At 42.8% G+C, this 12,645-nt stretch overlaps 1 protein-coding gene across 1 annotated transcript; it reads left to right on the top strand.

The window, feature by feature from the left end:
* Positions 1 to 8,630: 8,630 nt before the first annotated feature.
* On the top strand, positions 8,631 to 11,603 carry SOX11 (SRY-box transcription factor 11). The gene has a single exon (XM_020992722.2). It carries the CDS (start codon positions 8,690 to 8,692, stop codon positions 10,049 to 10,051), a length of 1,362 nt encoding a protein of 453 aa, XP_020848381.1. The 5' UTR covers positions 8,631 to 8,689; the 3' UTR covers positions 10,052 to 11,603.
* The last annotated feature ends 1,042 nt before the right edge of the window (positions 11,604 to 12,645 follow it).

Here is a 12,645-nt window from a genome sequence, read left to right on the forward strand (position 1 = left end):
TATGCAAAATGCTAACTCAGGTGTTGAGAAAAATAAGAAACTTATTATAAGACAGATCCTTTATGTTACAGAAATTATTGACCTCCCATAAGATGATCAATAGGGTACAATGTTCAACTTAAAGTCAAGAGAGACCTAGATGTTCACAGGATCACAGATTTACAGCCAAAAGGGATCTCCAAGGTTATCTAATCCAACTCCCCTTATTTACCAGTAAATAAACTGAGACCTGCAGAGTGAACTAACTACCCAAGGCCACATAAATATTAAATAGAACTGGTATTTGAACTCAGGTCCTTTTACTCCAAACTCCATGCTCTTCTACCACATTAGCTTAGTTCAAATCCTGTTCTGAAAATTCATGAGCTGGGTTAACATGTGAAAGTCACAGCCTCTCTGAGCCTCAGTTACAGATTTTACTCTGCAAAATGGGGATAATATCTGGATTACCTACCTCAGAGGGTTGTTGTGAAGATCAATGAAAGAACATTTTAAAAGTGCTATGTAAATGTCAGTTATTATTATCATTATGGGTGATATTATTCATGCATTAATAATTAGAGTACAAAATGACATGAGAAGTGCATAATAGAGTTATTAACAAAGATTACAACTTACTGGAATGCTCTTAGGGAGTAGTGACATTTGAGCTCATCCTTTAAGTATGGGCATACTTTGTACAGAAAAAGATGGAAGGAGTAGCTAGAAATACTATTCTAATGATATAAAATTTAAGAGGGAAGTAAGTGGAAGTAAAATAATCACCAATATCCATACTTTAGATCAAGATAAATGCTAAGTCTTTGGTATGGAAACCCCTCTATCATTTTGAGGAAAAAAATCCTTCATAAGAGCAACTGTGCAGAAAAAAAATCTTAAAGTCTTTCTTCTAAGACACAGCTACCACGTTATTTGTAAAAAGTGCATGTAATAATGCCTTAAATTTAAAATAACTATTATGAGGAGCTCAAAGTGCTTTACAAGCAGTTTTATTTATAATCAGATGTTTGGGGCAGGTGGGGTGAGCTACTGTTAATAACTCTGTTTTGCTGATAAATAAACTAAGACACACAAAGGTTAAGAAATTGAAGAGACTGCCTGTCACAATGAAAAGAATATTTCATCTAATCAGAAAACATGGATTCAAGTTCTGGCTCTGTGATTTATGACCTTTATGACCTTGGGCAAGTCACTTCCCAATGAGCTTCATTTCTTCCTCTGTAAAATAAAGTGGTTGGAGTGAATGACCTCTAAGGTCCCTTTCAGTTCGAAGTCTATGATCCTATTTCTTGCTAATGCTATGATTAATTTGACAGTTAATAATTTGTAAGACCATATTCAACTTTGTACAGGCTACAGAGATAGTTACTATTCTTTCCCACAGGGCTAATAATGTAAATTTTTCATTTAAAAAAATCCTTAACTGCCCAGATCATGGAATGAGAAAGGAAGAGAGAATTGGTTAAGCAAAAGGGCCAAGAAAGAAAACAGCAATTAAACACCTGAGCTTCAAAAGAATCAATTAAAAGAAGATTTAGTTGGTTACTGGGATCATTTGGGGTGGGGGTGGGGAAGGCAGCTTAACCGCTTAGTCATAAAACATGATGGCTAGAATTTTACCTCATCCCACTAACAGGAAAAAAAGAAGGTAATAGGAACTGCTTTGGGCATAACCAATGAGTTCATTTTCCCAGTCAGTGCTATTAATAGGCTGCTACCTCATGCAACTGCATTAACCAGATTCCTGAAATCTACAGGACACTCATTTGCTTGATAGCTCTTTGCTCTCACACTGTTTCTCAGACCTCATCACCTACAGTACAGCAATTACACATATTCATACACACACACTGATGTATTAAATGAAAAAAATTAAAATGAACAAAGAGGAGCACCATATTTATTTGAAGAGATAGGGTTAGTGGCATATGTGTGTGCTTTCTTGTGTATATGCATAAACACATGCACACATATAAGGTATTCACATCTATGTAAAGAGTAGATTTTTCAAGAGTTTATAGTATCTGCAAATATCTTATGAACATAATAATGTAATATATAATACATTTATCATCTGCATTTTGTATGTAGAAAATTATACAAGTATTATACTGTATAATCGTCCCAGTTATCCTTTACATATATGCAGTTTACATACACATACAAAGATCTCCGACCTATAATTTCATCTGGCACATCACAGGCACTTAATAAATGTTTTTTGACTGACTGGTACAGAAACTCCCTTCACTGCTATAGTTGTAGATAAGCTTTAGAGAGTTGCCTCAGGCATTGAGGGGTTAAGTAAAGTGTTTTGACCACATGTATAAAAGCTAAGACTTGTTGTTCAGTCTTTCAGCAGTGTCTTAATCTTTGTGACCCCATTTTGGGTTTTCTTGGCAAAGCTACTGGAGTAGTTTGCCATTTCCTTCTCTAGCTCATTTTACAGATGAGGAAACTGAGGCAGAGTTAGGTGACTTGCCCAGGGTCACACATCTAGGACATGTCTGAGGCCAGATTTGCACTCAGGAAGATGAGTGTTCTGGCCCAGCACTGTATCTGCTGCAACACCTAGCTGCCCCTTACAAGGTAAGACTAGAGCCTGCATATTCCTGACTCCAGACCTAGCCACTAAATGACAACACCATATTCACTCACATATATAAATATGCTATGGAAATACCAGGAAATACCCAATTATGTCACATACATAGTTCTAGTTCTTGGGCTATTTCACCAACTCACACCAAATTGGTTGGCAGGTTCCCTTGAGAGTGGCAGTCTACTACTCTTCTTAGAGCTCCAGGAGAAATGCTGATGGGATTAGATTTTCTAATACTACTGCTCATGGGCCTTCACTGGAGTGGAGCCCAGTGATTATTAGTCAGACTTAATTAGTTTTTAAAAGGGGTATTCACTAAGAAGGTACATCAAGGGCAGTTGTTATAAAAATAATCCCCCAGCCAGTCACAGAGGCACACACCTGTAATCCCCCGCATACAAAAGGAGGCTGAGGCCAGTTGCTTGCTTTCAGAAATTCTGAGCAGCACCAAAGCTAGTCAATTGAGTGTCCATAATACACCTGGCACCATTATGGTGAGCCCCTGAGAAGTAGGGGGGGTGGGCTGCCAAACTGCCTAAGAAAGGGCAAACCAGTCTAGGTAGATTGGACCTAATTAAGATTTCTCTGTCAATCAGCAGTGGTATTGGGCCTATAAGTGACCACTGAATTTCAAGCCTGGAGAAGACAAGGAGAACCTGTCTGAAAAGAAAGGAAGGAAAAGGAAGGAAGGAAGAAAGGAAGAAGAAAGGAGGGGAAGGGAAGGGAAGGTATCTCCTACAAACTGGAGTCCCATTCTCCCCTTGTACAAACAAAATTACTGGGGAGAGTGGGTTCAAAGTTATAATGAGGCACACATGCATGGAACATCTGTGTCAAAACGGTAACTCACAACTCCTTATTATGGCAAGTCTTTTTGTCTGTCTGTCTATATGTCTGTCTGTCTGTCTGTTTCTCACTCTCTCTCTCTCTCTCTCTCTCTCTCTCTCTCTCTCTCTCTCTCTCTCTCTCTCTCTCCATAGAATCCTTATGAAGTTCCTCTTAGGTATAACTCTCTGCTAGGCTCTCAGGGTTGGTATCATTTTAGAATCTTGGAGCTACCTTTCCTCAGTAAATCAGATCCTCAGTATGTCTCTTGATTCCTTATACAGACATTGTCTTTAGACACTGTTTCCTGGGGATGCTGCTACCAACTCTACTGATAGTGACAGTTTCAAGTCAGGTTATATGCTTTCAATCTCAGCTCTGGCTATTCAGTTGCCATTTCTCAGGGAACTATTTCCCCTTGCTGTGTCTCTCATCCACTTACATGCATTGTCTCCTACTAGACCAGTCTTCTAGGGATTTGGTCAATGGGCAAAGGGAGGAGGTTAATTAACTTGTTCACCACAGTCAAAAAGCTTAGTAAGTGTCAGAGGTGGCAACTGGACTTAGGGCTCATGGCCTCCAGCTCTCACATGCCATCCATTATTTTACACTGCTTCCCCAGTCAGATCCTACTTACTATATGTAGGTAAGGACTTGAGTCCAAGTTCTCTTGATTTCAAGATCATTTGTCTATCCCTTAGGACACACTATCAGTCATCTTGTTACTGGATCTGATTTAATTCCTTACAAAGACCCATTTTAAATCAGCACAATAATTATCTATGGTGCAGCTCATAAGATCATAGGATTGAGAACTGAAAAAAAGACTTCAAAGGTTATCTACCCCCTTATTTTACAAATAGGAAATTAAGACCCAGGGAGGTTATGATTTTTAATGGTGTGAATCAAAATAAGTAAATGAACACAGAAATAATTATAAACCGTCATGAGAGTATTGCCTGCAAGGTTGAATCTCTGAAATTCAGGGATGGTCCTTTTAATTCTCTCATCCAGTCAATATATCAATATGTTTACTGCAGGGGGAAAAGGCATGCCTTATTTTTCTCAAAATTACAAATGGAGTGTGAATTGGTTATGAAAATATGTCCATGGGTCTAATCCAATCATTTTTCCATGAGTAAAACAATGCTAGACACATTTTTATTCTATTAAAATTAGCTTTTCAATATGGACCACTATTCTGGAAAACCAAATTTTCTGGCTTTGCTATCTTAAAACTCCTTTCAAATAGTTTGTCACTGCTTCTGTTTCTGACATCTGTTTTTCATGGATAAGTACTGTGACTGAAAGAAGCATTCGAGGTCTCAATCATGTTCCAATTTCTTTTCCAAAAAATGTTAAACTCTCTTCTTTTACAAAGTTTTATGTGTGTGTATCTAAATACACACACATAAAAATAAGCATACATATGAATGCTTGCATAATATATATGTGTATATATATATATATACACATATATGTGTGTGAAATCACAATACAGTGTGTATATATAAATATGTATAGCTTTCTTTTCTCAATTGATAGGTGTCTTCTATGACTACTAACCTAAATTCTTTGCTTGAGATCTACCACAAAATATGGCACTAATGAATTTTTTCCTTGATTTATTTTTTGTGGCTTGTTGAATAGGAAAGTCTTCATATGCACAAGTATACAACCAATACATGTTTACCACCTCCAAATTCCTATAACGTGTTTATTTAGAGCAAAGATTCATCAAGAGCACCACTTAGCTATCATTTTTTTTTGCACACGCACACTCCCATACAGTTCATTGCCTGCATCTTTCTTTTTTAATGCAGCTAATAAAATAACTTACCTTCCCTTCTGTTTCATAATTTAAATAAGCATGGTTCTGACTTTTGTTTCCATAGTGGACAATAGAGCAGTGTAAATATACTAAAGGAATACCCATTTTCAAATTAGCAGTGATTTTTACTATAGCCTAAGGAAGACAAATAAGTATTTAACTTTGCCATAATTCAGCAGAGCTTTACTTTGTACCTCAAATGTTATGTGGACCAATACTCTGCATGAAAACAATAGAGTTTAGCTAAAATGTTTCAAAGCCTCTAACTAGAGTGTGAATTTATCATGATCTACAGGAGGGCTAGATTAAACCATCCTCTCCACACTCCTGTGGAGTTCCCAATAACTGGGAAATCTGTGAGGTACAGAGAAAAACAAGATTCTCCAGCATCCTCCAGTGAGTGAAGATGAATTTTCACATGCTGCCTTGGATTCTATAGAATCTGAATCTCTAGGTTATACAGTAGGAATTACTGTAAATCCTTTTTGGTCAAGATGGTTCTGTAAAGGGAAACAGATGTATTAAACATCAAGGTTTAAATTGAGCTGAATATCAAAATTCTTAAATTCAGTTTTTTTTGGGGGGGGGTTGGGATAATGCAAGAGGGCTCTGGCACTTTTTTAAAATTCTATTATAGCCCTGAGTAATACAGTCTAATTAATGTAGCATGATTTTAGTGCAACCTCCTGAGGTAAATGTTTTGAACTGAGCCAGAAGCATTTGATTACTGCTAGAGACAGTATTCAAAGGCATTATTCTTATTCTGCTAAATTGTCTCTAAGACCAGAAGGATTTGAGAAGATAGAGATGGGGTCTTATGCCTGAGCAGTCTTTTTAAGGTAAATGGAAAGCCATGTTTTGTTTTTTTGTTAAATAACACACTTCCATAGGTAGAAAAAAAATCCCAATATTTATAATAGCTGATATTTACATAAGGATTGTAAAGTTATACATGTTAAATCAATTTGATTCTCAGGACAAGCCTGTGTTGTAGTTGCAATTGTCATCCCCATTTTAGAGATAAAGAAACTGAGGCTCAGAAAAATGAAATGACTGTCCGTGGTCACACAGCTGGTAAATTGTCAGGGGCAGTCTTCAAACCAAAAAGAGCAAGTGAAAAGAGGATTGATTGGTTCTAGAATCAGAATCAGTTCAATTTCCCTCTGATTCTACCTATTTGATCTTGGACAAGTAGTTTATCTTCCCTGGACTTATGAAGGAGGACAGACTAAATGATGCTGATGTCCCTCCCTGTCTAGATTTACGATCTATTCTCCTATGATTCCAAGCCAGTACACCAGACCATCTCAATCATTTGTATACCTTGCATACATTATCTAGTTTGGGCTTCACAATAATTCTTTAAGGATTTCTAAGTGTACGGATAACCCTTCCAAACTTTTTCATGAGTTATTATAGCAAAAATGTAATCACCCATCCAATAAAAAGACTTTTGTCCAGCTCTGCTGAATTGGTTCTTGGATCCATGGACATTTTGCCCATTACTGCCCAATACCCACTTTCTCATTTTTAGAATCTGTCAGAGCTCATGTCACTGGCATGGCCTTTGGGAATCCAGTGACATTTCCCTGCACAACGTGGCAAGAGAGGAATTCTATGGAGTAACATTAGAGAAATCTAAAGTAGAAGAAAAATCAAAATTTTAAAATTAAAGAAAATATTTTGGTATGTTCTGCCTTTCAAAGGGATGGACAAAACTGATTTCAATGGACTGCTTCATAATCTATAGGTCCTATTCCTTTTTTGATTTGGTAGACACTGCCCAACCCCCACACCACACACAATAACTATCCCACAATAAAACCTATTCAATTGGCGGTTGGGTGGGAATACTTTTTCAATCTCCCGTTTATATTATTCAGCTTTTTTTCAAAATGCGAGTTACCAGGAGACAGACTACCTTTTTGTCAATTAGTGATCCTTGGTTTTGTGTGTTTGCGCGTGTTAGAGAGAGAGAGAGAGAGAGAGAGAGAGAGAGAGAGAGAGAGAGAGAGAGAGAGAGAAAGAGAGAGAAAGGAGATAGATGAAGAATGGAAGGGGGTGGGGGGGGCACTATTCGCTGCTGTCATGACACAACAGCTCCGATCTGGGTGAGAAGCAGCATCTCTTCTCTTCAGCCAGATTGGATGGGAGTGACTGATCTGTAGAAAAACCGTATACCCGTTACTCAAGCCTCTGATTTTAGGGGCAAAGCAAAACAAAGCAAAAAAAAAGTCACAAAATACGATCTAGGATAAAAAGGAGGCGAAATAGGACCAAACAGATAATATGCAAACGGAGGAAGGAAAATACAGCCTCTTGGGCTTTCAATTGATTTTTTTTCCTTGCCTTGAGAAAAGGGGGGGGATGGGGGAGAGCCCCACGTGTCTTAGAAAAGCTTGTAGAGTTAAAGCGCCACCTTCAGTTGTCTAGAAGCTGAGAAAGCTGATGTCCACCAGAATACAGCAGCGTCTCTGGGAACGCTAAAATAACCCAGCATGATGCTACCAGGCAAATGGAAATCAAAGAATCTATTCTCTGAGATTTTGCACCCACCGTCTCAAACCCCTCGGTCTTCGTCGCACCTCCCCCACCCCCTTAACAGAATGCGTGCTGGGGGTAGAGGGTGTTGAAGGACAAGAATCCAAAGAGGGGAATTAAGATGGAGGCCAGAAATCTTTCAGTGACCTAGGTACACCAGCAGAGATGGTTCGCGCGTGGGGGGCAATATCTCTAGGCGTGACCGCCTTAGTGTATCCACCTCCGCGAGTAGCCCATAGAGAATGGAGACATACGCCTTGGTGGCACGGAGAGAGAACGCATAGATGCATAACAGACTCATATATTTTAAAATAACACATTTCTAGACATGCTTTTTCCCCACCTCCAGCTTTCCAATGAAGCCCCGCAGGCGGGGCAAAGGGGGAGGAGAAGGGGAGTTAATAAAGGGAGCTGGGCGGAGCTGACAGCCGGCGATTGGCTGGCCCAGGGAGTGATGTCACCCATATGACACCCTGATAACTAGTTGGGAGAGAGCCCTCAACTTTTTGCAGAAGGAGTGCGCGCGCCCAGGAGTACTTGGGGTCCGGCGGTTGCGGCAGGGAACGCATTCGAGCCGGAGCAAGAGGGGTCCTGCGCCGCCGCCGCCGCCGCCACTGCCTGTCTCTGCCCAGAAATCTCACTGCCGCCGCCGCCACCGCCGCCACCTCCACCGAGACCGCAGCGGGTAGCAGCCGCCTAAGCCGCTACAGCTCTTGTGTGCAGCTGGAGGAAGAAGGGGGTGGGGGGGAGGGGGGGAGAAGAAAAAGGGGGTACGGAGGACTTTGCAACTTGCCTGGGGAGGTGGGGGGGTGGGTGGGTGGGAGGGGGAGGGGGCTTGCCGCACAAGAGAAAGTTGCTTTGGGTTTTAACGCAACGCACAACGCCCGACCATGGTGCAGCAGGCAGATAGCCTGGAAAGTGAGGTCAACCTGCCCCGGGAGGCGATGGACACGGAGGAGGGTGAATTCATGGCTTGTAGCCCGGTGGCCCTGGATGAAAGCGACCCTGACTGGTGCAAAACGGCATCGGGCCACATTAAGAGGCCGATGAATGCTTTCATGGTGTGGTCTAAAATCGAGAGGAGAAAAATCATGGAGCAGTCCCCAGACATGCACAACGCGGAGATATCCAAGAGACTGGGGAAGCGGTGGAAAATGCTGAAAGACAGCGAGAAGATCCCCTTTATCCGGGAAGCGGAGAGGCTGCGGCTCAAGCACATGGCCGATTACCCCGACTACAAGTACAGGCCCAGGAAAAAGCCCAAAATGGACCCTTCGTCCAAACCTAACGCTAGCCAAAGCCCTGAGAAAAGTGCTGGCGGGGGCAGCAGTGGAGGGGGAAGCAGCAGCGGGGGCGGTGGCGGCGGTAGCAGCAAGAACTCCAAGAGCTCCAGCAAGAAATGTAGCAAACTGAAGACCTCTTCATCCTCCTCTTCGACCTCGTCCTCGTCCACATCCTGCCCCAAGCCTGGAGCCGGTAAAGCAGCTCACCATGGGGACTACGCAGGCGAGGACTTGGTGTTTGGCACCCTCAAAGTGAATGGCGCGGGAGGCGGTGGCGGCTGCAGCAAAACAGTCAAATGCGTCTTCATGGACGATGAGGATGAAGACGAGGAGGATGAGGACGACCTTCAGCTGCGGATCAAGCAGGAGCCAGAGGAAGAGGACGAGGAGCATCCAGGGCGTCAGCAGCAGCAGCAGCAGCAAGCCCAGCAGCTACTCCGGCGCTACAGCGTCGCCAAAGTGCCCGCCAGCCCCACGCTGAGCAGCTCGGCGGAATCCACCGAGGGGGCCAGTTTGTACGAAGAGGTGCGGGCCGGCGCGACCTCCGCCGGGAGCCACGGCGGGGGCGGCAGCGCCAGCCGCCTCTACTACAGCTTCAAAAACATCACCAAGCAAAGCGCCCAGCAGCTGCAGCAGCCCAGTCTGTCCCCAGCTTCCTCGCGCTCTGTCTCCACCTCCTCCTCCTCCAGTTCCAGTTCTAGCAGCAGTGAGGAGGCTGATGACCTGATGTTCGATCTGAGCTTGAATTTCTCCCAAAATCCCCACTCGGCTACTGAGCAGCAGCTGGGGGGCGGCTCAGCGGCGGGGAATCTATCCCTGTCCCTGGTGGATAAAGATTTGGATTCGTTCAGCGAGGGCAGTCTGGGCTCCCACTTTGAGTTCCCCGACTACTGTACCCCGGAGCTGAGCGAGATGATCGCGGGAGACTGGCTGGAGGCGAACTTTTCCGACTTGGTGTTCACATATTGAAAAGGGGGGGGAGGGGGCACCTCTGTCTCTCCCTCGACCAGTAGTGTGGAGCAGGGTTCGCAAGGAAATCGTGATGATGATGATGATGAGAATAATGATAATGATGATGATGGGGAAAGAGAAGATGCTCATGATGTTGATGTGATGATGACGCAAAGAAATTGGAAAAGATGATAAAAATTGGTGGAGTTTTAAGAGAAATGAGTAGTTTTTGGTTATTTTTCCTGTCTTTTATTTTAATTTTAAAGTTCTTTCCCTCTCCCCCCTCCCTAATCATGTCTCAAGGTAGTTCCAAACCCAGTCTGGAGTTGTGATTTCCCCTCACCCCAAAATATGTATTTTTTTTTGTATTTTTTTTCCCTGAAATCGGTGATCGCAACAAAGGCGTAAGGGACTGGGGGCGGGAGTAGGGGGAGGGGGAAACGCTCCGGAAGGCGCTGTTTGAAGCTTGTCGGTCTTTGATTGAAGTCTGGAAGACGGTCTGCAAAGAAGCCTTTTGGCCGCGCAACTGTTACTCAAGGGGGTTTGTGGATTTTTTTTTCTTTCCTGAGAGATCTTACAGAACTGTTGATTTAAAAAAAAAAAGCAAAAGGGACCATTGCAACTTTTTATTATTATTATTATTATTTTGGAGGGAGAAAACTGATGTCTTCTATGCATCCGATTCTTAACAAAACTGCAGGGAGCTTGAAAAAATACAGACTGTACAAACGCTTACAAAAAAAAAACTGTGAACTGACTTAAGATCAGAGTTTACTTTTCAGATCAAATTGTTTATGGTTTTACAAATGTGATTTCTACTTGCCAACCTTTTTTTTGTAACTTGTTCCCTTATACCTCCTTGATTGAATACCAGACAGCCTAGACCTCAGTACAAAAGGTATTGAAACATTTTTGATACATAACAGACCTCAGTCTTTTTTAAAAATTAATATATTTTCAGGCGTATTTTTGTACAGTGAAAAGGGAACATTCTTGCTGTGTTTTTTCAGTAAGACTTTCAGGCACTTCTTCCCTTTTGATTTCTTTTTTTTTCCTCTGTTTTTAGCATGCAAGTATGTTGGTACGTTATGTCCTGGTTTTAAAAGGATTAAAATTTTTAAATAATCCTTGCATCTAAAGGCCTTGTGGTTTTAAAAAAAAACAAAACTTTTTTGTACAGCTATAGTTCAGATTTGTTCAATATTTGTAGGTAAAGATTTATTGAAAATGGTGATATAGACCTCAGAGCTGTTACCTTAGTTTAAAGATTGTATATGTACTGTATTATAGTAGGTCTTTATGTATCTCATACGCTGTGATATGTGGATGGGGCCCCAGATGGAAGGTATGAAACTGGATTCTCGATTTTTAGCAAAAAAAAAAGGCACATAGTAAAAAGAAAGTTTCTCATTTTGTGCAATATAATCTAAATAAAGTACAGACCATCTGCACATTTTGTAGCAAAAGATGGCAAAGCAGACTCATGCACTGTCAACATCCTTGCCTGTTTTTTTTATGCTGAAAGTCTGTATCTTGACAATTTTAATAAATCAGCTGGAACTGATAGAAACTCGTATCGCCAATAGTCTCTATGGAAGTGAAGCTGGAGAGTGTCACATATTGTCCGCCCTTAACTCGCGAAGTGAAGCAAGAGATCTAGAGAAGTAGCTCTGTGCTTGTAGAGAACCTTGGGGGAGAACAAGGAAGGGGGAGGGAGCGGCGAGGGCTATACATTTTTTGATGGTACAGACTTTTAAAGTGCTAAATTGATGAGAGAGAATAATATCCGGGTTTCTTTATCATCTTCCTTCAGCTACTTATTAGAAAATGACCTAGTAGTATTCTTTATCTCCCTCTCCCCGCCTCCCTTTTCTCACCTCTTTCCCATTCTTTTTCTCTCCGCTCTCCCGCCTTCTCCCCCCTCCCCAAACCCATCCAACCCAAGTGCACCCGAGGCTCTGAAAAATGGCGGGGGGAGGGGCGGGTTTTGAGCGGACTCGATTTGTGCACGTTTTTGTGATCTTATCTGCGCATTAGGATGTATGTATTTTTCTTGAGGCCGGAGGGAGCGAGGGGCGCGTTCCTAGATTTACCGAGGTTTGTTAAGTGGGGGGTGGGGGATGGGGCTGGCTGTGGGGATTTAGTCTGGGCGCGCAGCAAATTACCTGCCCTCCTCTCGCGCTGTCTCCCGCAGGCTTGCCCGCCAGGGTGGGGCGCTCAGTTTGCAGTTTATTTTTTCCCCTGCAAAGGGACGTGGGTGCCGGCGGGATCCGCTTATGGCAGTTCTTTGCCTTTGGGGTGGTGGTCGTGGTGGTGGGAGGGAAGGGAAGGGAAGGAGAGGCATTTTCTGGGTGTCCGGTTCTTTTATCGTCTCCTAGGGGCCAGAGTTGGGAAGCCGGCTAGGAGCAGAGCTGGGGCGGGGGAGGGAGGGAGGTGGGGTGCGGTGGGGAGGTAGCCTTATTCCAGGCTCGGCCCTTAAAATGGAGGGGAGGTGGAATGTGCCCTGGCGCTCTCGGGAGATGGAGGGGGTGTGGCTGTGGCCCGTAGCGGCGCGCATCTTGGGGTCTTGGTGCATTTGCTGGAGTCTGGGTTAGACTAGGCAGCGTTGAGTT

Source organism: Phascolarctos cinereus, unplaced genomic scaffold (assembly GCF_003287225.1).
Source record: "Phascolarctos cinereus isolate Bilbo 61053 unplaced genomic scaffold, phaCin_HiC Scaffold_2;HRSCAF=192, whole genome shotgun sequence".
NCBI lineage: Eukaryota > Metazoa > Chordata > Mammalia > Diprotodontia > Phascolarctidae > Phascolarctos > Phascolarctos cinereus.